The 23,053-nt window shown below is 69.9% G+C and overlaps 2 protein-coding genes across 2 annotated transcripts; one reads left to right on the forward strand and one right to left on the reverse strand.

Moving 5' to 3' along the window:
- Positions 1–10,290, reverse strand: SEMA3B (semaphorin 3B; the record flags this gene model as incomplete). Its single annotated transcript, XM_084292896.1, has 22 exons — positions 1–390; positions 470–609; positions 680–735; positions 814–971; positions 1,068–1,109; positions 1,222–1,313; positions 1,397–1,616; positions 1,718–1,862; positions 1,936–2,005; positions 2,101–2,215; positions 2,292–2,437; positions 2,644–2,763; positions 2,851–2,944; positions 3,024–3,143; positions 3,226–3,288; positions 3,405–3,562; positions 4,235–4,380; positions 6,161–6,294; positions 8,048–8,176; positions 8,220–8,413; positions 8,493–8,663; positions 10,077–10,290. The coding sequence occupies 22 exons, from the start codon at positions 10,288–10,290 to the stop codon at positions 1–3; spliced, it is 3,117 nt and encodes a 1,038-aa protein (XP_084149022.1).
- A 1,629-nt stretch (positions 10,291–11,919) lies between these two features.
- Positions 11,920–21,901, forward strand: SLC38A3 (solute carrier family 38 member 3). Its single transcript, XM_084293042.1, has 16 exons — positions 11,920–12,150; positions 16,527–16,710; positions 17,156–17,237; positions 17,349–17,464; positions 17,591–17,664; positions 17,749–17,841; positions 17,936–18,017; positions 18,706–18,788; positions 18,873–18,931; positions 19,052–19,225; positions 19,315–19,394; positions 19,483–19,583; positions 19,672–19,796; positions 20,491–20,635; positions 20,790–20,893; positions 21,150–21,901. The coding sequence occupies exons 2-16, from the start codon at positions 16,601–16,603 to the stop codon at positions 21,252–21,254; spliced, it is 1,533 nt and encodes a 510-aa protein (XP_084149168.1). The 5' UTR covers positions 11,920–12,150; positions 16,527–16,600; the 3' UTR covers positions 21,255–21,901.
- Positions 21,902–23,053: the final 1,152 nt, after the last annotated feature.

The raw sequence follows: 23,053 nt of genomic DNA on the forward strand, positions 1-23,053 counted from the left end.
TCACCAGGGGGAAGCGCTGCGGGGACCCCGCGGCCCTCCCCGGGTGCGGCGGCGGCGGGCGGCCCGCAGCTCCTCTCCGGGCCTTGCGGGGGGCCCGGCTTGGGTGCGGGGGGCCCGTGAGCCGCCCCTCGGCCCCTCGCAGGCCGCCTCGGGCCGCTCCAGCAGCTGGAGGAAGTCCCGGTACCAGAGGGTGCGGGAGGGCGCGGGGGCGCCCGGGGCTGGTGGCGCTGCCGCCCGGCTGGTGGTGATCACCTCCAGCGCCAGGCGCAGCAGGGGCTGGGTGAAGCCGTGCTCGGTGGCGCGGCACAGGTAGAGGCCGGCGTCGGAGCGCTGGACGCTGCGCAGGAGCAGCCCCCGCTCCGTCCAAACCACCCGCTCGTCCGGCTGCACCTGCGGCACCAGCGGGAGGTCAAGGCACGGAGGGGTATGTAGGGAGACCCCCCCCCAACCTCCAAGCCTCAGCACCTACCTCTCGCTGGGGAGCATCGGGGCTGTGCTGGTAGGTCCAGAGCACGCGGGCTTGTAGGGATCGGGGCACGCACTCCAGGAAGGTGCTGCTACCCTCCACGGCGTAGAGCTGCCTCTGGGGCACGCGGCCCCGCCGTGGCTCTGCGGGACGAGTCTTTCTGTCAGCCCCCAGCCCGGCAGGGCCACCAGGCCCCACCGGTGTCCCCCTCACCTTCGGAGCAGAGCAGGTTGGGGTCCCCATTGCGGACGTCCTGCCGGCGGGAGCGCCTACAGGAAGGGAGGGAGATGGGGAGCTGCAGGGGCACGGCGCATGCTTTGCCCAGGTTTTGGGCAGGCGGTGCCTACCTTTTGGTGCTGGGCACGTAGCGGGTGCAGGCGGTGCCGTCCCAGGCGCAGTACGGGTCCCTGGCCAGGCAGCACTCGGCGCAGGCTTTGCCGTAGGCACTGCAGCGGTGCAGGGGCAGCTGGGCCACTGCCGTGGTCGAGCCGGCATAGAGCTGTTGCTGCAGGGAGAAGGGGGCTCAGCACCCCACTGGGGGATGCAGGGACCCTCCCCATGGGGCCAGCAGTGTTTCAGCCCCTTTGTCTGCTCCCCTTACCCGCTTGGAGGAGAGCTGCAGGCTGATGATGGGGGACGCATCCTGCCAGGAGAGTGAGGGTGGGCGTTGTGGAGAGCTGGGGGCTCACTGGGGGGTGTGGAGCCCCCAGCTGCCACCCCCAGCGATGGGATGAAGGCAGGCGGCTGCCCCTCACCTGGAAGACCTGCAGCTCCTCCAGCAGCAGCTCCTCCATGCCGTGCCACCTCTCCTGGGGCACTGAGACCACCTTCAGCACGGTGCCGACATCTGTGGGGAGGGTGGTGAGGCGGAGGTCCCGGGCATGGCCCCGCAGCCGCAGCTCTCACCCCTTGGCCCAGGGCAGCACGTGCCTGTGCCAATGAAGAGGACGTCGTAGTGGCCATCAGCGGCAGAGACGCGGTCAACGGCGATGCGGGTGAAGGTGTAGGGCACGCCGGCTTGCAGGAAGAGGGGCCGCTGGCCGTGGGGCAGCACCGGGTTGTACATGAGTGGGTGGTGCCGGGCAAACTGGATCACCTCATCCGGGAAGTCCTTGGTGGAGCTGAAGGTGCCGAAGGTTTTGCTGGGGCACTGCAGGAGGCAGCGCTGGGTGAGCAGGGTCCCCACTCCCCACATCCAGCCCCCTCCCCACGCCCCGGGGCTGACTGGGTGCCACCCGCCCTGCCACGTACCATGCCTGGCCGGGGGTAGGGCACACGAGCCTGGTACGGCACCCACTGGTAATTGGGGCCCTCCTTGTGCGCAAAGGGCCCCAGGAAAGCCCGGCGGATGTCAGCCATGGTGTAGACACAGACGGCCGAGCCCTGGAAGACGGAGCTGGCAGGAGAGAGACAGGGCGACGTGAGGGGCGAGTGCGCCTGGGGCACGTGTGGAGGGAGATCAGCTTTACCTGGAGGTGGAGAAGACCGCGTAGACCAAGGGGTTGCGCTTGTCCCTTGTCTGCAGCAGGAAGACGTCCCCTGTGGGCAGGCAGAAGGGACAGCGTCAGCGTGGCCACCCTGGCCCTGCAGGGCGCAACGGCGCCTCTATGCCGGCCACCCCGGCGAGCACTCACGGAGCTCGTCGAAGTACGTGTCAGCACCGTCGGCACCCGGCACGGCACAGACCAGCCGGGCCTTCAGGAACGTCGTCCACTTGTTCACCAGGCTCCTCTGCCCGCCCACGTCGTTCTGCGGGGCGAGGGGCAGCCGGTGGGTGAGCGGTGGTGCCCATACCCCGGGCACCCCTGCCCCTGCCTGCACCCACCCTGCAGATCTGGCCGATGCGGGTGAAGCTGGTCTTGCCCAGCCCCTGCTGCCGCTCCACCGCCGTCTCACGGAAGAAGAAGTAGATTTTGTCGTCGTCGGGGTTCTCGCTCTCAGGCACCCAAAAAACGTCCACGAACTTGGGCTCTGGGGGCAGAGAGGTGCCACATGCAGAGCCCGCAGGCACCCGGCAGGCACAGGGACCCCCGGAGAGCCGTGGGCAGCGCTCCCACCCCGTCAGGCCCCATGGGAGGATAGAGGACAGGCACAGCGGAGCCCGGTGAGCTCGTCACCCGGACGGCTGCATCCAGCAGGGTGCCCGAGCCCTCCTGCCCTGGGTGCCCTGCACTGACCATTGAGCCAGCGGGAGTCGTGCTGCTCGGTACGGACGGACGGGCGCGGACCCAGGCTGCGGAAGATGGTGAAGTCGCGCCCCATCAGATCGGTGGCCACCCCGGAGTAGAGCTCCTCACCTGGCAGGCATCAAGGGAAGCGTCACCGGGAGCCCTCTCCCGCTGACTGCCGCGACAGCCCCAGCTCCTCCCTCGCTCCCCTCCTACCCACGAGAACAGAGGCGGCCGTGTGCCGGGGGTCATAGGGGCTCTTTCCCTTGCCATCCTCAGCGCGCCGTGGGTCCAGCTTGAAGACGTGGTCCTGGGGGAATGGGGTCAGCACCGGCAGCCGGGGCCATGCCGTGCCGTGCCGTGCTGTGCCGTGCTGTGCTGCAGCTCACCTCCGTGTGCTGGCCGACTTCCACGAAGGCACAGGTGGGGTGGAAGGCGCCGGTGCCGCAGGCATACAGGTGGGTCCGGTTGTAGGCGTGCAGGATCTTCACAAAGTTCATGCACTCAGCCTGGGGGGACAGGGGGTGGCTCTGAGGTCCCTGCTCCACCGGTGCCTCACCCAGCACCCCGCCTGCCCCATCCTGCACTCACAGTGATGTCCTTGCCAGCCCAGTTGCACTCTTCCCTCCACTCCACCGGTGCAGGCCAGTAGATCTGCAGGCGTGAGGGGAACGGTAGCAGCTCCCAGGACCCAGACGAGGGCCACCAAACCCGTGGCACGTCACGGGAGGCACCTGCACCACCCTGCGCCACCCTCCCGGCCCCGTTACCTTCCTCTCCCGCTGGCCGATGTTGTCCAGGCTCAGCGACACCAGGTGGTTCTTGGCGCCCACGAAGAGGCGGCCGCGCTCCTCGTCCAGCAGCAGGGCCTCGTAGCAGCACGAGCGCTCCAGCTGGAAGAGGCGCAGCCCGTGGCGGGCCCGCAGCTCTGCGGGGCCAGGACACCCCGCTCAGCCCTGCCCGCTGCAGCCCCTGTGCTGGAGGGGACCCAGGGGTCCCTCAGCATGCTCCCATCCCATCCCACAGAGGACTTTGGGGTCCTGGGGGACCCGCAGCTGCCCCCACCGATGCGCCTGGAGGTGGTGGGGTGCCCCAACTCCCCGGGCACCCCAACACCCATCCCGGGTGCAAGCAAGCCCAGAGCAGGGCTGAGATCCCAGCCCCACGGTGCGGCCACGTCTCCGAGGTGCCCGGACAGGGGGCTGTGGCCCCTCACCGCCCGGTCCCATCCCCCAGACCCGTCCCACCGGCTTTCCCGGCTCCGCCGCCCCCGCAGCGGCCCACCATCCATCTCGGCACGGCGGGCGGCGGGGAGAAAGGGCCTTTTCTCTGCCCCGCGGAGCTAATCCCTCGCGGCAGGAACAAACGGCTCTTTGTCACGGCCGCTCACTGGGACCCCGTACCCACGGCTGGGGGGCACCGAGGTGACTCCCCGACCCGGCACCCCGGTGCATGGGAACCGGGATGGGGGGGAGCACGACACGGGGTCTCCCGGTGGGCCCAGCGTCCCCATGCCCCCCCGTTGCACCTGCACCGTCCCTGCTCGGTGGCTGCGGGGTGTCCCCTCACCCATCCCACCCCACAGGTTGCCCGCACTCACCCGGGAAGGCCAGCCGGAGGCGGGGGGTAGCGGTGGCAGGCGGGGGGCGCCCGGCGGCGGGGCCACGCAGCAGGAGCAGCAGCAGCAGGAGCAGCAGCAGCAGCAGCGGGCTGCTCATGGCTGGTGCCTGGCTCGCAGCCCCTCGGCTGGAGGCAGAGGGGGGGACGTCAGCTCGGGTTACAGCCCCCTCCCCGCTGGCCCTCGGGGGGTCTCCCCACCACTCCATGCATGGTTGGCAGCGGTGCCCCCGGTGGGACCCCTCTGGTTTGGCCACCGTGGGGACGCGGAGAGGGTGAGGGTGCCCTGGGCATCGCCCTACAGCGAGCCCGGCACAGCGCAGGGGGGCTGGCTGAGGGGACCCCCTTGCCGGGTGTGGGTTGGGGTATGCAGGTGGGGGGGTGCTGGCCGGCTGCCCCCCTCCCTCCCCGCACTCAGACCCCAAAAGTAACGGGCTCCGTGAGCGCTCCCCCTGCCCCGACCCTGGGGAAACTGAGGCAGGCGCCCCGGGAGTGCTCCGAGCTGCCCTGCGGGGACGGGGCGAGCCCCGAGGGGGGGGGCAACAACCGCGTCCCCCTCCCGTACCTCAGTTTCCCCATCTCTGCGCCCTTCCTCGGGGCGGGGGGGGGGGCTCCGCCTGGCTGCGGGGCCGAGCAGGTGGCACGGCCCGGCACGGCACGGCACGGCACCGACCCGAGGGGCCCCCACCGGGGCTGCTCCCCCCGGGCGGAGCCGAGCCCGGCCCCGCCGCCGCCGTCCAGGCGAGTCTCGGCGGCTCGGCCCTTGCCCCCCCCCTGCCCCGGTCCCTTCCCCGGTCCCCTCCCCGGTCCCGTCCCGGGCGGCGGCACCCACCTGGGGCTCGGCGCGGCTCGGCCCGGTCCCGCACGGCCCCGCCCCGACCCGGAGGGCGGTGGGGCGGCCCCGACGGGGCGGGGCGGGGGCGGGGGGCGGCCCGGAACGGCCCGGAACGGCCCGGCCCGGGGGTGTGCGTGTGTGTGTGTGTGTGTGTGTGTGTGTGTGTGTGTGTGTGTGTAGGGGGGTGGCACACACGTGCAAACACGCGCAAACACGTGCGCACCCGCAAGCACCTGCACAGCACCTGCCCGCGCACGATGCGCACGCCGTGCGCCCCCCCCCCCCCCCAAACACACACACACCCTTTGGGGACCCCCCCCTCCCCGGGGCGCACGCCTCCGCCCGCAGCTCCACGCTGCTCCCCGGCACGCCCGTCGCACACGCACACGCCACGCACGTAGCCACACGCCGTGCCACGGCCCGTGGCACCCGCCCGTGGGTGGCCCCGCGGTGCCACCACCCCGTGGTGCCACCGCCGCCAACACCGCTGAGCTGAGCACCGCCGCGCTCAGCGCACCCACGGGGGTGGCTACGGGCAAGGAGGGGGGACCCAGGACCCACGGGGGGGCCCCGCTCAGCTGCAGCCCAGATGTCTGGCCCGCGCCCAGGCTGCAGCAAACAAAATTCCTCCGCTGCCTTCCATTTTCCAGCCGGCGCTGCCAAGAATAGCAAGTGCTGAGAGGTGCCGGCAGCGGGGCCACGCGCGCCTCGGCCCGCAAGGAGGGCCGGGGAGGGACACGGGGACTGGGCTGCCCTTAGGGGCCACCCCCACACCCCCAGCCTCGTACCCCCCTCCCCGGCTCGGATGGCTGCGGAGAGCTTTGCTTCTCCGCAAGACTTTGCCCGGGCCGTGAGGCGCTGCGGGACTTTGGGCTGGGCAGAGGGTGGCTCCAGCCAAGGGAAAGCACCGTGGGGGGGCCCGTGCCTGCTGGCCCTGCCATCGCCTCCTGCCTTGCTGCACGGCGTCCTAGAGCTGGCCGTGGCAGCAGGAACGTGGGTCCAGAGCCCCCCACCACCTCTGCTCCCAACCAGGAGCAGGATGGGGCACAGGGGGCAATGGCAGGGGGATGTCACCCCTCCCCGGGGGCCGGGAGGGCTCCCAGCACCACGAGGGCCAGCGGGGACGTGGCGAGGTGGCCTGAGGGTGGCCAGTGCCAGCACGGCCTGAGCCCCGCAGCGCTGCAGGGCCCTGCCAGCAGCGACTCCGCCTGCAGAAGCCATCAGGCGTCACAAGGGCCGTGGCTCCGTCCCGGAAAAACAGCGCCGGAGCTGCCAGGGCCGGGCAGTTGTGGAGGGGGGGGGGGGGTGCGCCACGTTGCCACCAGCCCCCCCCTGCTCCACAGCAGCTCCCTGCGGCGGGGTGATGAGGAGAGGGGCTCCCAGACAGCCCAGGAGGACACGGGAGAGGCCTCCTCCAGCTCCAGGATGGGCACGGTCCCGTGTCCCAAGTGACCCTGGAAGTGTGCCCGGCGATGCTGGGAGGACCCCTGGGGACAGGGTGCTGGCCCTGCCGGGGGGGGCAAAGCTGGGAGCCAGCCCCATGCGTGCCCTGAGAGACGGCCGGGGTCGCACAGATTTTGTCTGCGGGGTTGTGTGGGCCAGGGAGACCGTCCCCACGGCCCGGCGTGTCCCAGGGAGCTGTGCGGCCTCACCCCCCCGCTCCTCCCCATCCCTAGCGAAGCAGGGAACTCATCAATTTTCCACCACGCTGCTTTTCAGCCCGCGTTTTGTCTCCTGTTCCCAGCCAGACCCCAGCAATGGGCTTTGTCTGCGCAGCGCCAGGGGGCCTCCCCAAAGGACGGCCACCGTCGGCCTTGCCGTCAGCGTGGGGACGTGCCAGCCCCAGCCGGAGTCCCCCCATGCTTGTGGGGGCACCCATCCAGAGCCCCCCACCCGGGGGGGACAGGAGCAAAAGATGGGCTTTGTGCAGTGGGGCAGCCAGGTGCTGCTGTCCCTGCGGCACCGCTTGGCCAGGGGGAGCGCATGGAGGCAGGAGAGGCCCCCTCTCACCCACCTGCACCCCAACACCGGGCACCCCAAACCCCTAATGCCTCGTGGTGGCACAGCAGAGGTGGGTTTGGAGCTCATCTGGCATACAGCGAGGGCAGGTGGCACTCCCTGCTGCCATCTCTCCACCTCCTTCCCCCACCATCCCAAAGCTGGCTCCGGGCACCTTGGTGCGAGCCTTAACTGGCACCGGGATGCAGCCGTGGCCCTGCAGCTGTGGGGGGCTGTGCCAGGGTCGGGATGGAGCCCCCGGCGCTGTCCCTCACCCCAGAGCCAATGCAGCAAGCGGGGCCCCCGCACATTCCTGCCGGGATTAGGTGGCAGCCCCGTCTGCGCCAGCTAATCCCACTGTAACAGCCCCCTCTGTGCTGGGCCGAGCAGGGCCATGGGGGGCTTTGGGGCATCACCACCGAGCTGCCCCTCTGTGGGGGCTGCTGGGCGAGCCCTGGGACGGGTGGTGCCAATGTGACCCCCCCCACATGGCACAGAGGAAAGAAATTTGGGTCCCGACCCACCGAGCCCCCACGCTCAGCCGGGGACACGCACGGGCCCTTTACCCACCCCCGCAGCCCCAGGCTAACGTCAGCCCCTCACTACCTGCTTGCTCGTCCCCCACCCCAGGCCCGGCCGTGGCCACCTTGTCCCTGTGGGACCGGGCGGCTCCCCAGGGGACTCGCACAGCGCCGCTGCGGCGGGGACGGCTGGGCCGGGCGGCCACCGCGCATAAAGCGGCCATTGATGGTCACGGCCGTGGCCGCGGCGGCACAACGGGGCCTTGTCCCGGCCCGGTGCCCCACCGCTGCTCGGGCTTGCCCCGGTTTAGGGCTGAGCCTCTGTCCCCAAGCCAGCACCCAGGGGTGCTCTGAAGCCCCCCCAGAACAGCGGTGCTCGTAGAGACTGCCAAAGGACCCAGCCCCCCCGGCCCCCGGCGCAGCCCCATAGCCCTTGTCTCACCTCCGCCTCCTCGCCCGGGGTGCTTTGGGCTGGGGCAGTGGCTGCTGCCCGCTCTTTAAACCCCAAATCGCTGACGGGTGCCAGTCCCAAGGGCGGGGGTGGAGGGAGGGACGCGGAGCCCGGTCCCTGCTGTCGGGACCGGCAGCAACAAAGGGCGCTGTGTCCTCCCCACCCGGAGACGTCCATCGGGACCCAGGGGGCACGGGAGCACCCGGTCCCGGCGGCCAGGCTGGCCCCGGTCCCTTGACCGCAGCGGCTGGGAAATGTCACCGCCTGTGTCCCGACAGCCCATGAGCATCTCGATGGCCTCGGGCCCCTGGCACCCCCGGGTGAGGGTGCGGGACCGCTTGGGTGGCCGTGGAGCATCTGTAGGGCACAGGCCGGGGCCACCCTATGGGTGCCGGGTGGACACATGAGAGGTCTCAGGCAGCAACCTGGGACCCACCGGGGATGGAGACGGGCAGCAGCAGCAGCAGGTGCCACGTCCAGTGCCTCCTCACCCCGTCACCCACCACGCAGACCGCGGAGCAGAGCGCTGCTCGCAGAGGGCAGCGGGCTGGGAGGAGCGGCGGAGGCACCGGGGGCTGCTGCTGCGATCCAGGGGGACCCGGGCAGGCTGGAGGCAGGAGCCCGGAGGCTTCACCGGGAGGAACGGAGCCGGGCCCCGCAGCCCTGCTGGTCCCCGGCCAGCCCCGCGCCCTGCCGGCACACGGGGGCGCAGCGCAGCGCCGGGGGGGAGCCGGGGCGAGGGAGCCACGGGCGGGCCCGGGGGAGCCCCCGACCCCCCGGCGGCCACCAGGGGGCAGCCGGGCCCCACCGGGAGGCGGCGGGGGCGGGGGGCTGGGGGCGCGGCCCCTGCCCGGAGCCTCGGCCCCCGCCGCGCCCCCGCCGCGTCCCCGGTGCGTCCCCGCTTCCCACGGCCCCCTTACCCCCGGCCTTACCCCACCGCCCCCGGCCCCCCTGTTTGCTCGGTTCCCGGGGGGGCCGCGGGGCCGCCCGGGGGCGCGGGTCAAGGCCGGTGCCCGCAGCCAACGGCAGGAGGGGGAGGGAGCGGGAGGCCCCCCCCCCGCAGCCCAGCGGGGAGAGGGGGCGATGCGCACCCCACGGCTGCCCCACGCATCCCCCGCTGCCCCACACATCGCCCCCTCCCGCCCCGCTAAATATTAACTGGGTGTCCCCAGGGCCTCGTGTCCCGTGCCTGCACCAGCTGCGCTTGGGGACGCGTGCGGGTGTCCCACGGGGATGGGCAGGGAACCCCCGGCCGGGCGGAGCGGTGCTGGGCACAGAACCGGGGGCAGCTTCACCAGGAATTCCCCGAGGGTCCTCGGGGCACCGGGAGCAGTGGCAGGGCTGCCTGGGGCAGGGTGGCACACAGGGGTGCAGGAGGGGTGCTGCCCAAGCCCCGGCACGCTGCTCGTCCCCCCCTCCTGGGATTCGGGCATCCCCCGGGCAGGGCATCCCAGCAGAGCTGGCACGCAGCGGCCTGGACCGGGTGGCCACTGCCCCGTCCCCTTGTCCCAGTGTCCCTCGTCGCAGTGCCGCGGGACGCACTGGGGAGGCAGGTGATCGAGCAGCGATAAACCCACCCTGCCAGGTCCGGGGAGCCGCGTTCTGCTCCTGGCTTCTGTAAAGTTAATTGGTTTAGAGTTTCCAGGAACAAACGAAGGAGAAAAACACTCTCCCGGTGTGTGGGGCCATTGAACGCTCTCTGGCGAGTTATAATTGCAAATCATGTTTTGAAATCACATTAACCAATTATTCCTTGTTGTTGTTGTGCCCAGCCACAGGACAGCGTGTGCATGGTGGTGGCGGCCTCCGAGGCGAGGGGGAGGCCGGGAGCTGTGCCTGTCCTACCGGTGGGGCGGACGGTGATGCCTGGCGCCAGGGACCAGAGGCACCCGCTGGCTTTGTCCCCAGCAAGGACGAGTGCCTGGAGGCTTCTAGCTTGAGAGGCCGTGTGACAGCACTTGGGAGAGCCGCTGGGGCTGTGGTTAAAGCCATCACCTCAGCCATGTGCTCCTGGGATCACCGATCTTGGCCCCAGGAAGGTTGTTGGGCAAGGAAGCCGAGCGTGACCCTCGGCGCGCACCCGGCCAGCCCCCGGCACCCTGCGCCCGTCCTTCATGGCTGAGGATGCTCGGATCCACCCAGGTCCCCGTTCCGGCCGCCTTCATCCAGCGCCAGGCGGGGCTGGCTCCCAGGGCCGTGGCTTTCGTGGGCTGGCTGAGCCAGGGGACGCGCATGGCTGGGGCTGCACGAGGCAGTGGCTGCGGGTGGCACGGGGCAGGCAGAGGGGAGCTGGGTGCGGGGAGCCTTGGGGTGTGCTCCAGTCCTGGGGCTTGGTGGCTTTTCTCCCTCTTCTTCCTCCTCCCTGCTGTGATATTCTGCAAAGCTCTGGCTGTGTTTGCGCGCACGGTTTGTGTTCATCTGCCCGGCTGAAAAGGAGGGGAGGGGGAGAAGCACACTGTGTGTCGGGAGACAAGGGAGGGGATGGCACAGTGGGGCACTCCTTCAGTTCGCAGCAAAAGGAGACGGAGGATTTGGGGACCAAGAACCACCAGCGGCGTTTCTAAGTCACTGGGCTGCAGAGGAGCGAGACCTGTCCCCATCCCCATCCTTGTCCTTGTCCCTGTCCTGCCGCTGAGCACAGCCTGCGGGTGCTGGCTGCTGGGGCTGTGTTTGCGCTCTGGGCGGCTGCTGGTGGCTGCCGTTTACGAGCCCCGTACGAGGCTGTGCGCTGCCACCCGTCCCCGGGGAGCGCGGTGCCACGTGGCTGGCGGGTGCCCGCCCTCGCCGGGGTGGGGAGGGTTAAGCGGATGGAGCACGGCTCTGGGTGCCCTGACCCCCCCGACGCCGAACCTGGCCGCCTCGCCCCGGCACGCCGGCCAGCGCTGGTTCAGCACTTACGCATGATGCTGTTATTAGAAATTAGTTAATGGATGTCTCCGGCCGAACGGGAGCGGTGGTAACAGGCGCGGGAGCAGGGGGCAGAACCAGCCGTGGCTGTTGGTGTGGTATTTAGCAGCTGCCCCAGTGCTCCCAGGCAAGTGGGTGCTGCTGCTGCTGCCCGCTGCGCTGGGGCCGGGCACGTTCTACTCCCCACGGCCAGACTGCCAGCTGGAGGAGCCCGCCTGATCTGCTCCATCAGGGTTTATGCACATCGTGTGTATCTGTAACATAAATGCAGGGTCCTAGAGGCGTGTGGGGCTGGGGAGGTGTTGTTTTTGGGGGGGTAGCAAGGTGCCTTGCTACGGCTGCAAACCACAAGGAGTTTAAGGAGAAGCCCCCCAAAGTAGCCAGCCCACTGGGTACAACAACACAGGGCTGTTTTGCGAGGGGAGGAGCATTCAAGGAGTCCCCTGTCACCACAGCATGGATCCAGAAGATTTTTCCCCTAAGAAAAACCCCATGGGAACCAGTGGGGCTCAGCATGCCTCACGCGGCACTCAGGCCCCCCAGTGTGCTAGGGACAGCGGCAGGCTGACAACCAGGCTCCCTGGGCATCCCTGCAGCACACGGAACGCTCCTCGGAGAAAAAAAAATAAATAAAAATCCCATTTGGGGCTCTTTTGGGCAGCAAACCCCAACACTTTGAGCGTAAAAAGCAGCTTCAGCGCGTGGTGGGAAGCTTGAAGGGTCCTGCCCTGCCCCTTTTACCCCCACGGCGGAGGCAGCGGCTGCCCTGCGGAGGGGCAGAGGGCTAAAATCGTGCCCTCCTGCCCCTCGGGACAGCACCCACTGCCCAGCCACTCGCTGCCCTCGGACCTTGGGGTGGGGTCGGGGAGGCTGAGCCAGCCCCGGCCGTCGGCGCTGGGCGCTGGGGGGGCCGCGGGTGGCCGTGCCCGGTGGCGGTGGGGCCAGCGGGGCCGGCTGTGCGTGCGCCTCCCCCTCGCCACCGGCCTCCCCAGCGGTTCGCACTGACGCTGCCCCGGCTGCGCAGAGAGATTGGGAGCCGTGGCACGGGGGGCGGGCCTGGGCTCCCGTTTAATCCCCGCTCCGTCGGGATTAGGGCCGGAGGAGGCTCGGTAATCTGCCGGCGGCTCGGCGCGCACCCGGCGCCGTTGGCTGGGCTGGCAGCGAGGCGGCACTGAGGGGACGGGCAGGTAGGACCCGCGGGACCCGCGGCCCCACGCTCTCCCCTTTGCTGCTTTCTCCCAGCCTTTGCCGGGGTGGGAGGCTGCGGAGGCTCTCCCCCAATTCGCCCCCTTCCCTCCCCGTGCCCCCCCTGCCGCCTCCCTGCGCCCCAGCTCCGGCGCACGCAGCCCCGGCGCCCGCTCACCTTCTCCTCCCCAAACTTCCAAACTTCCTCGGAGCCCCGCTCCCACCGCCAGCTGTTCTGCTGGAGGAGGGGGGAGCCCACTCAGTCCTGCCCCGAGCTGCTGGCAGGAGCAGCTCCCCACGCCGCCCCACGCCGCCCCACGCCACCCCACGCCGCCCCACGCCGCCCCACGCCACCCCACGCCGCGGCAGCTTGCAGGTGGCAGAGCCGGAGCGCAGGGGCTGTTTGCTTTGCCGTTGCCTTTTCCTCTTCCCTCTCCAGCTGCTGAAACCCTCCCACAACGTATTAAAAAAAAAAAAAAATCCTACGAATGCTCATAAAAAGGCAGAGGCTGCCTTGCCGGAGCTGGAGCCTCACGCTCACCGCCCTCGGTGGCACCACGCTGCCGGGGGGGGGGGGCCGCGTGGCCACCCCGCGAGTCTTGCCGCTGGCTCTGCCGATAACAGCCACCCCCGAGCTCCCCGTTTTTTCCACTTTAATTTTTAATCGGCGGTGGCAGCCGCGTATGCTTGTTACAGCTGGAAAGGGCCGTAGCGGGATCGGGTGTCAGGGCGTTACAGGGGCTCCCGGGCGGCGGGGCCGTGCGTGCCGTGCCGCCAGGGCCGGGTATTTTTAGGGCAAGCACAGCCAGACGGGAGGCTCACGGCGTTCCCCGAGCGTCTTGCGCCAGCCGGGGAGAAACCAGCCGGGGGAAACCGAGGCACCGCGCGGTGCTGGATGCCGCTAGCGCCGTGTCCGCCGCAGGGCCGCAGGACAGCCCTGGCTCAGGGGGCCGGGGGGGGGTCCCTGGGTGCTGCGCCTGGGCAGGGGGAGGAGACGGGAATTTTCCACTGGCATCTGGATCAGGCCCAAGCAGAGCGGTTGCATCGGCGGGTCCGGCGGCGTGCCGTAACCCCGGGCTGTCACCGTGGGCACAGCGCGGCGCTCCTTGCAGCGCTGCCTGTAGCCCCCTACCCGGACACGAGCGGCTGGGGTCCGCCAGGGATTCGTGGGCAGCTCCAGGGGGTGTGGGGGGGCATCGGGGTGCTGCCCCCGCGGGGAGCCTGGCCGAGGTGCAAAGGTCCCCGCAGCGCCTGGCCGGGCTGCAGCTGCACTCGCACGCTGGGGCCGCGGCCACGGCAAACAAACGGGCCCCGGCAGAGGCTGTTTTCCTTGGCATGGGGGTGCTGGGGGGAGGACTGGGATCCCACGGGTTCCTCTGGCTGAGAAAACAGAGGCCCCTGCCCCCGGCCTTCTCGCCGCGTGGGTCCTGGCCACCCCCGCATCCCCCACCGCCACGGGGCTGCTGACGCAAGGCTGGGGCCAGCTGGGTCCCCCCCAAAATCACAGCCCACAGTTGGGGTGCTGAGCTCCTGGCAGCGTCCCGCGAAGGCAGGTGTGCTTTAGGGAGCGAGCTCCTCAGAGACATCTCGCTTCCCAGGAGCAGGGCGTGCGAGAAAAGCTAAAATAGTGTTTTCAGGTGCTTTCCACCCATTTAATCCCTGCGACAGCACCGTCCTGTCCAGGTGACACCAGCCCCGTCATGGGCTTGGCATCCTTGCGCTGTGCCCCCGTGCTGTGCCTCAGTTTCCCCGTTGCCTGCCAGAGGCTGGGTGATGCGTGGCAACGTTTGGCTTTGCCACCCCCTGCTCGCGGTGTCCCCAACCCTGGCACATCCACCGCTGCGGGATGGCGCTGGGGCTGGTGACAGCAGCGAGCCTGTCACCTGGCACAGACACGGGGGCTTTGCTAGCTTGGAGAAGGGACCTGGGGCTGCCGGGGGATGTGGCATTTGTGCACCCTGTCCCCAGCTGCCTGTGGTGACATTCTGCCTCTCTGGCGAGGGTCCCCAGCAGGGCTGTCTGGGGAGGGTCTCAGCTCACCCTGCTGTCCCGGCGCCAGCCCGCGGCCCTGGGCGAGGCCGTACGTGCGTAGTCGGGAGGTGGGAGCGCAGCACACAGCTAAAAGCAGGGCTGGGTGCTAAATTTAGGAAGGCAGGTCAGGGGAAAAACACAGGTCTGCCTTGTGCCGGGCTGTGGGAGGGAGGCCCGGCGGCAACGCCTGGGGACCCCAGCGGGGCTGGTGGCCGTGCCATCACCCTCCTGCTGCCACCTCCCCGAGCCAGGAGCTGTGCTGCGATGCTTTTGGGGCCGGTGGGCGCAAGGAGGGCTGTGTAGCCCCCAGCCCGTGAGGCGCAACGCCTGGCTGCCCGCGTGCAGGCCGGCAGCTGCGTCGGGCTCGGTGCTAAAGCCGGATTACAGCCGCCACGGTGCCGCGGCCCCCGCCCCAGCTGGGGAGGATTAGCCGGGATGGGGTCCGGGCACCGCATCCCTGCTTGGGGCAGCGCCTGCATCCGCACAGGGCTTTGGTGGCTCGGGGCACCCCTGTGCCTGGAGCCTGGCACGTGGCGCTGGGACGTGAGCGGGCTGGCTGGCAGCGTCAGCGCGGTGTCCTCGAGCTCGGTGACACCGGGAATGGACCCTGGGCAAACGACAGCCGAGCACGGGGGGTTTGGTGGCACCGTGGGTGGCAGCCCTGTGGGGTCTGCTCGCTCCTACCCCTGCCACCGGTCCCCAGACAGGGCGCCGTGCCGCCGGGGCGCCCACCGCTGCGCGAGTCCCCGACCTGGGGGCCACCCCGGGGACATCCGTTGCGCTGTTTATTTGCTGTTCTGCAGAACCTTATCGCAAAGCAAACAGCACCCGTGAGGGGCACGACCGAAGCGTCACCGGTCCCTCGCCCCTTCCCCCGGTGCCACCGGGCAGGGACCAAAGGCCGGTCTGGCCGCCGAGGTGGCAGCGAGCGCTGCCGGGGCCGTGCCAGCTCCGCCGGCGGGAGGAAGCCGGGCGCGACGCTCACCGCATAAGAAACGAGCCCGGCCGTCGCCTGGCCGTGCCGGGAGGTGCTGGGGGAGGCCGACGTTCCCCGGGCTGCTGCCGTGGCCCCGCAGGAGGAGGGGGCTGCGGAGGGGAGAGCGCAAGGGGGGCTCGGGGACCTCACGGCCTGGCACCGGGGCACCGGCGATGCCCGGTGGGGGCCGGGCGAGGGACGTGTCCGTGGCGGTGGGAAGGCGCGGAGCTAACGGCAGCGCTGGGACGTGCTGGCAGCCCCGTCCGTGCCTGGATGCAGCCCAAGCTGAGGCCCAGTGGAGGGGATAAATCATCGCCCAGCGGCCGCCTGCGGTTCGCTCGCTTCCCCCGCGTGGCTCGGCCTTGCCGGGTTGGGGCGGGAGGATGTGGCCCCCGCTGTGCCTCAGTTTCTCCACGTGGGCAGGTGCTGTAAAAGGGGTGGGGGGGAGGAGGGCGGATGCGTGCCCCCACCCCATGGCTTAGCCTCGCTGACCCCCTGAGGGCTGCCTGTGAGCCAGCGCGTGGCCCGGGGTGACCCTGCTGGGGCTCCTCGTCCCCCTGGCAGTGGGAACAGGGAGAGAGCCGTGGGGGCTCGGGGGTGCTGGAGACCTTCCCCAGTGCAGCCAGCGGGGCTGCTATCCCTGTGTCCCCCCATCCCGGGGTCTCAGCAGTGGGCAGAGCCACAGGGAGAGCCACCTGGTCCCCAGGGCCACTGTGGGACCCCAAGTGCTGGCTCAGGACCACAGGGACGGCTGCAGCCCCCGCGGCCCCTTGGGGACCCACAGCCCCGCTGATGGAGCAGCAGCATCCTCCCGGGGCTGGGACCGTGCCGCATCCTCCGGGGCCGGTGACACCTCCTGTCTCGGTGGGGCTCCAGCATGGAGACCCTTGGGTGGTGGGGACAGCAGGGGGTGGCGGTGGTGGCAGCAGGGGACGGTGTGGGGCAGCGGGGCCGTGCCCCGACTGCCAGCCTGCCCCAGAAAGCGGCCCTGTGCCGTTTCCCAGCGGGGCGGGGAGGGCTGGGCTCGCACAGAGGCGGCTTTGTGCCGCTTGCCAAGGCGTCCCCGCTCGGCAGCCCGGCCGCCATCCCCTGCCAAGGACTCGTCTCACAGCCCCGCGCTTTCCTGCTCCGCTTGCCAGCCCTGACGTGCCCCTGAGCCCCCCTGTGGTGGCAGCGGGGGGTCCCCGAGCTCCCTGCCCCGTCCCACGCCGCCTCCCCTGACCCACCAGTGCTGGGAGGGGAAACTGAGGCTGGGCGCCAAGCCCCGCTGGGGAGGCTGGGCCACCTGAGCCGGGAGGTCCCAGTCACCGCGGGGATGCGCCGGGGCGCCCGTCCCTGCTGACCTGGCCCCCGTGGGGACCCCGTCACCAGGCCCTGCAGCTCCCACCCAGAGCCGGACCCCGCGTCTCGCCCAGCCTCGAGGAGCTGCATCCGTGCCGCCCACCATGGAGGCCCCGGAGCTGCCGGTGCAGGCAGAGATGGTGGAGCTGGTGCCCAACGGGAAGCACGCGGCCGCGCTCAGCACCACTGCCCTCCCCTCGCTGGCGGGTGACAGGTAGGGCTCTGGGGACAGGCGGCTTCCTTGGGTGGGTCTGGGCACCTCTGTCTGTGCCCACGGCCTGGCCCTGCGTGGGGCTGGGGGCTCTGGGGGTCCTGGGGGCTCCGGGAGATTTGGGGGGCTTGGCGCACGGAGCATGCAGAGAGCTCGAGGGGACTCGGGGCTCTGGGGACTTGGGGCTTTTGGGGTTCTTGGGGTTGCTTGTGGGTTTTGGGGGGGGCTCAGGACGCTCGGTGCTGGTAGGGGGCTGGAGGGGCTCAGCGCACGTTGGGGGCTTGGGTCTTTCATGGGGCTCAGAGCGCTTGGGGTGCGCAGAGGGCTCAGGGGCGGGGGGGAGCTGCCCCAGCCCCGGCCCCCGTGCCCTGGCGCTGCTGGGGGGGGCCGTGGCGTCCCCATCTCCGCTTGGCCTCCCGCTTCCCCCGCTCCTCCCTCCGGCGCCCAGGTTTGACGAGAACCAGCGCAGCGCGGAGATGGAGGAGTTCCTGCCCCACGGCGCTGAGAAGAAGCAGACGCACTTCACCGACGTGAGTGGCGGCACGGGGCCACCCCCCCACACACCTCCCCAAAGCCCCCCCCTTTGGCAGCATCCATCCCGTGTGACCGTCCCCCCCTCCCCTTGTGCCCCCTGCGCGCAGTTCGAAGGCAAGACGTCGTTTGGGATGTCCGTCTTCAACCTGAGCAACGCCATCATGGGCAGCGGCATCCTGGGGCTGGCGTACGCCATGGCCAACACCGGCATCGTCCTGTTCCTGTGAGTGGTGCCGGGCACCCGGGGGGGGTCCCGGATTTGAGGGATGCGAGGATTGGTGTCACCAGAGACACGGTGGCCAGCGGGGGACCGAGGGGCTGGCTTGTGACCATGCTGTCCCCCCCGCAGCTTCCTCCTGACGGCCGTGGCCCTGCTCTCCAGCTACTCCATCCACCTCCTGCTGAAGTCCTCGGGCATCGTGGGTGAGCGCCGGGACCCCAGCAGCCGGCGGGGCTGTGCCTGGATCCCCCCCCTCAACCCTCACTGCGTCCCCTCTCCCCTCACAGGCATCCGTGCCTACGAGCAGTTGGGCTACCGAGCTTTTGGCACGCCGGGCAAGCTGGCCGCAGCCATCGCCATAACGCTGCAGAACATCGGGGGTGAGGAGCTGGGGGGGGGTCTTTTTGGGGTGGGGACACGGGGACGGGGGACACCGGGCGGCCCCCGCCACGCTGTCCTCGCTCTGCCCCGCAGCCATGTCCAGCTACCTGTACATCGTCAAGTCCGAGGTGCCCCTCGTCATCCAGACCTTCCTCAACCTGGAGGAGAAGACCGCGTGAGTGTCCCCGACCCCTCCAGCCACGTCCCGTCCCCCCCCCTGCGTCCCCGCCCGGCAGGCGCCCTGGATTCCTCTCCAGCTGTGCAGCCCCTGGCGGGATTTAGTGGCGTTAAGCCACTGCTATTTTTGATCGCTGTCAGCGCTGAATAAGCCCCTGGGTGGGATTAGACTGGGGTGAACTTCCAATCCCCGCTCCTCGCCCCCCAAGGGGGATCAGCCCACCTGTTCCTCCTCCCGGGGGATGCCGGCTCGAGGGTCCCCAAGGAGACCCGGGGAACCCCGGCGGTCTCCACGTGAGCACAGAGGTCTCCCCAGGGACACCAGCATCCCCGAGGACACCGGCATCCTTGTGGACACCAGCATCCCTGGGGACGCCAGCCATGGGGTCCAGAGAACCCGACTTTGGGGTCCCTGTGCTGACGCAGAGGTCTCAGTGATCCTGGAGATGCCATCTCAAGTGTCCCCAGGGACGCCAGCACCGAAGTCCCCATGGCCTCGAGGGATGCCAACATCCCTGGGGACACCAGTTCAAAGGTCCAGGGATGTCAGCCCAGGTGCTGCCAGCTCAGGGCCCCCCCCCAGAAGGCAGACAGCCCCCCCGAAGCTCATGTCCGCCCCCCCCACCCCGCATCAGGTGAGGCTTGTTCCCCAGCTGAGCGGGGCTGTGAGCAGCCTCTGCTTCCAGGGACTGGTACCTGAACGGGAACTACCTGGTGATCCTGGTCTCCGTCACCGTCATCCTGCCCCTGGCCCTCATGAAGCAGCTGGGTAAGTGGGGTATGGGGGGTTTGGGGGGGGCACAGGGGGCTGGGGGCAGCCCTGTGCCCACCGCTGCTCCCCTGTCCCCCCCAGGCTACCTCGGCTACGCCAGCGGCTTCTCCCTCAGCTGCATGGTTTTCTTCCTCATCTCGGTGAGCACGGCACCGATCCCCACCGCCCCCTTTTTCACCTGGTTTCGTTCACCCAAACCCGGGCGGCTGACATGGTGCCCCCCCCCCACACCCCCTTTGCTTCTCCCCCAACCCTCCCAGGTCATCTACAAGAAGTTCCAGATCCCCTGCCCTCTCCCCGACCAAGTGGGGAACGGCACGGGCGGCCTCAACTCCACGGCAGCCAGCAGCGGGGGGCACTGGGACGACTCCCTGGGCCCGCAGCCCCCCGAGCTGGGCGCCTGCACCCCCAGCTTCTTCACCCTCAACTCCCAGGTAGGGTTTTGGGGGCTGCGGCGGGGGGGGGTCCCGGCCCCGGGGCGAGCTGCCCGTGCCCTGCGCTCAGCCACCCACCCCCCTCGCAGACGGCCTACACCATCCCCATCATGGCCTTCGCCTTCGTGTGCCACCCCGAGGTGCTGCCCATCTACACGGAGCTGAAGGAGTGAGTGCAGGCGGGGCGGGGGGGGTGCCCAGGGGGTGCCCGCTGCCCCCCATGGGGTGGGGTTGGCGCTGACACCCATCTCCCGCAGCCCCTCCAAGAAGAAGATGCAGTGCATCTCCAACATCTCCATCGCCGTCATGTACCTCATGTACTTCCTGGCCGCCCTCTTTGGCTACCTCACGTTTTACGGTGAGCCCCAGGGCAGCCCGGGGATGGTGGCACCACGGGGGACGTCCCGGGGGTGCCGGTGCTGACCCCGCGTCCGCGGTGCCCCCAGGGCGCGTGGAGTCGGAGCTGCTGCACACCTACAGCAGGGTGGATCCCTTCGACGTGCTGATCCTCTGCGTGCGGGTGGCCGTGCTGACGGCCGTCACGCTCACCGTCCCCATTGTCCTCTTCCCGGTGAGGGGCCCTTTGGGGACACCAGGCTGCCCCCACGGCCAACCTTCGGCCTCAGATCCAAGCGCTGAGAGGAGAAACTGAGGCTGGGGAAGGGGGACAGGGAACAGGGAACAGGGGGGGTGTGGGGACAGGGCTGGGCAGCAGTGGGATGGTGGGGAGGGGATGGGAGGGGATGGGATGGGACAAGATGGGAGGGGATGGATTGATGGGATGGAAGGGGATGGGACAAGATAGGAGGGGAGGGGATGGGATGGGAATGGGATGGGAGGGGAGCGGATGGGATGGGATTGGATGGGATGGATTGATGGGAGGGGATAGGATAGGGATAGGATGGATTGATGGGATGGGACGGGATGGGATGGGCATGGGATGGATTGATGGGATGGGATGGATAGATGGGATGGGATGGGATGGGCATGGGATGGATTGATGGGAGGGGATGGGATGATTGATGGGATGGATGGGGATGGGATGGATTGATGGGATGGGACAGGATGGGAGGGGACAGAATGGGATGGAATGGGATGGGGTGGGAGTAGAAAGAATGGGATGGGGTGGGTGGGATGGGATGGCAGCGTATGGTTTGGGAGTGTATGGGGTGGGTGCATATGGGAAGGGAGCATATGGGACGGGACGGGGTGACCCCTGGCTCCACGGATGGAGCGTGACCTCCCCTCCCTGTGCCCATCCCCAGGTGCGCCGGGCCATCCAGCAGATGCTGTTCCATGGCAAGAACTTCAGCTGGATCCGCCACGTCGCCATCGCCGTGGTCCTGCTGACCTTCATCAACCTCCTGGTCATTTTTGCCCCCTCCATCCTTGGCATTTTTGGCATGATCGGTGAGCAGCAGCGCTGGCACCCGGCCCTGCCACATGTCCCCCGCCAGCAGCCCCCATCTCCATCCCTGTCCCCCTGGGCTGCTCCCCAGGGCAGGGCAGGACCCGGCGGGGGCTGCAGGGCTCACCCTGCCTGCTCCGTCACCGTCTGCCGCAGGTGCCACCTCTGCCCCCTGCCTCATCTTCATCTTCCCGGCCATCTTTTACATCCGCATCATGCCCAAGGACAAGGAGCCCCTGCGCTCCACCCCCAAAATCCTGGTAAGCCCTGGGCCCCCACCCCTGGGTGCTGGTGGGGGAGGACGAGCACGGGGACGGGGGCCAGCCCTTGCGCCTCAGGGATGTGCCACGCTGCCGTCCCCTGCAGGGTGACACCGGGGGCATGAGGACGGAGGAGACGTGGGTGAGGTCTCCTGAGTCTTCACTGGGGTGGGGGCCCCCTGGACCCCCTCCTGGCTCTGCCTGGGGCGGCGGGTGGCGGTGGGCAGCCCCCATCCTCTGCTCTGTCCCCTCGCAGGCCGCCTGCTTCGCTCTCCTCGGGGTGCTCTTCATGATCATGAGCCTGAGCTTCATCATCATCGACTGGGCCACGGGGGGGGGCAGGAGTGGCGGCAGCCACTAGCCACCCTGGCTGCCCACCCTGACCCCAACCCCAACCCTGCCAGGACCCCCCCCGGGGCCCCCACCTTCGCCTCCCGCCCTTGCCCTTGGCTGGTGGGAGGGGGGCACGAGACACGGCCAGCTTAGGGGACCCCAGCCCGTGCCCGCACCTCCCTGCTCTGCGCCTCAGTTTCCCCATCTGTGAATCGGGGAGATCAGCGCTTCCCTACCTCACCAGGGGACGGGGGGCTCGGGGGCCAGCCTGGCTCGGGGACATCCTCTTGTCCTCCGCTGGCACCAGAGCCCCGAGGGCAGCGTCTGCGGGGCTGGTGGCCAGCCCTGGGCAGTGCCCCAGCCACCCGCCCTGTCCCCTGCTGTCCCCGTCCCCTCCGAGCCAGCTCCCCTTCGCACCCCATAGCCCCCGGCACGCTCCTGAGCTCGCCGGGGGCCGGCTGGCTGCTGTCAGCCCAGGTACCCAGGGGCTGTCCCTGTCCCTGTGGGAAGGTGACACACACACAGCGGGGGTGGCTGCTGCTGGTTTCCGTCGGTGCTGTGGCTTGGCCACCGGTAGCGGCCACGCTGGGGCCATTCTGCTGCTCCCTGGGGCAGCGCAGGCACCCCGAGCACCCCGGGGTGCTGGCTGGGGTGCGCGGGGCAGCGTGGCTTGGGGACGGCTGGGTGGGTGGGTGGGTGGGTGGGGGGGAAGCTTTGGAGCTGCTGTCCTGCACGCATCCCCTGATGCCAGGGTGATGGGCACCGCCCAGCCTGCACCCTTCTCCTGCCACCGGCCTGTCCGTCTGTCCGTCCGTCTGTCCGTCTGTCCGTGCCATTGGGATCGCCCAGCCGTGCCGAGGTGCGGGGGACGGCTCCCTCCACGACGGTGGGCAGCGGGGGCGGGCAGAGAGGTAGGCTGGGGGGGGGGGGATGCTCGCCAAGTAAATAAGAGACGTATTTTTTTACGGGGGTGGTGGAGGCTGGGACGCTTTTTATAAATACTGTATATAAGAGTAGATCTTTTTTAACGCGTTGCGTGGCTCTCGGTAGCTCCGGGGCCGTGGAGGGGGTCGGGGTTGGCTGGCAGGGCACCAGCCCCAGCACCCCTACCCCTGCCCACCTCTCCGGGCTGCCCGGGGGCGGCGCTTTTAAATTATAAGCGGGGGTTGGCTCTGTGCTGGAGGAGGGCGACCGAGGAAACCCGTGCGAGTAACAATAAAGAGTAAAAGAAGGCGTGAGGCGTGCCGGGCTGTCTGGGCAGGATGGGGGGGGCTGCTGGCTGCGGGGGCGCGCACGGGGGGACACACGGGGACGGGGGGGGCCGTGGGGACACGGGGACAGCGGGGACGCAGGGACAGCGCCGGGCTCCCCGGGCGCACGGCGGCGCTGCGCCCCCGCCGACGGCCGCGGCCGGGCTCCTGCGCGCAGCCCCGCGGGCGCCGTGGGGCGCTGCCGCCCTGCCCACGCGGGGCGTGGGGCCGGGGCACGGCGTGGGAGCCCCCCGGCTGCCCTCGGGACGCCGCGGGGACCCCTCAGCCCTGCGGTGGAGCTCCGGTCCCCTCCCCGCGGCTGCCCCGTGGCTGCCCCATCCCGCGGGAGGCGCGGGTCCTGGCAGCCCGTGGGGCTGGCGCAGCGTGGGGGCTCCCACGCGTGGGGCTGTTTTCCCCGAACAATCCCCGAGGAAAGCCCTCGGTGACAGCTGGAAGCAAATCCGGATCGCTGGCACCAAACAACCTCAGCGGTGGCTGCAGCTGGGAGGCACGGGGGTGCCACAGGGTGGCCGGGGAGGGGGCAGATCCCTGCACGATGTGTTTGGGGACATGTCCT

The sequence above is a fragment of the Netta rufina genome (genome assembly GCF_964035555.1).
Source record: "Netta rufina genome assembly, chromosome: 10".
Lineage (NCBI taxonomy): Eukaryota > Metazoa > Chordata > Aves > Anseriformes > Anatidae > Netta > Netta rufina.

Bases quoted from the DNA above. Each gene is read 5' to 3' on its own strand.
- SLC38A3 (XM_084293042.1), top strand. From the start codon at position 16,601: ATGGAGGCCCCGGAGCTGCCGGTGCAGGCAGAGATGGTGGAGCTGGTG. The intron at 18,018-18,705 runs GTGAGTGTCCCC...CTCTGCTTCCAG, and splicing joins AACCTGGAGGAGAAGACCGC to GGACTGGTACCTGAACGGGA. The intron at 20,894-21,149 runs GTAAGCCCTGGG...GTCCCCTCGCAG, and splicing joins GCTCCACCCCCAAAATCCTG to GCCGCCTGCTTCGCTCTCCT.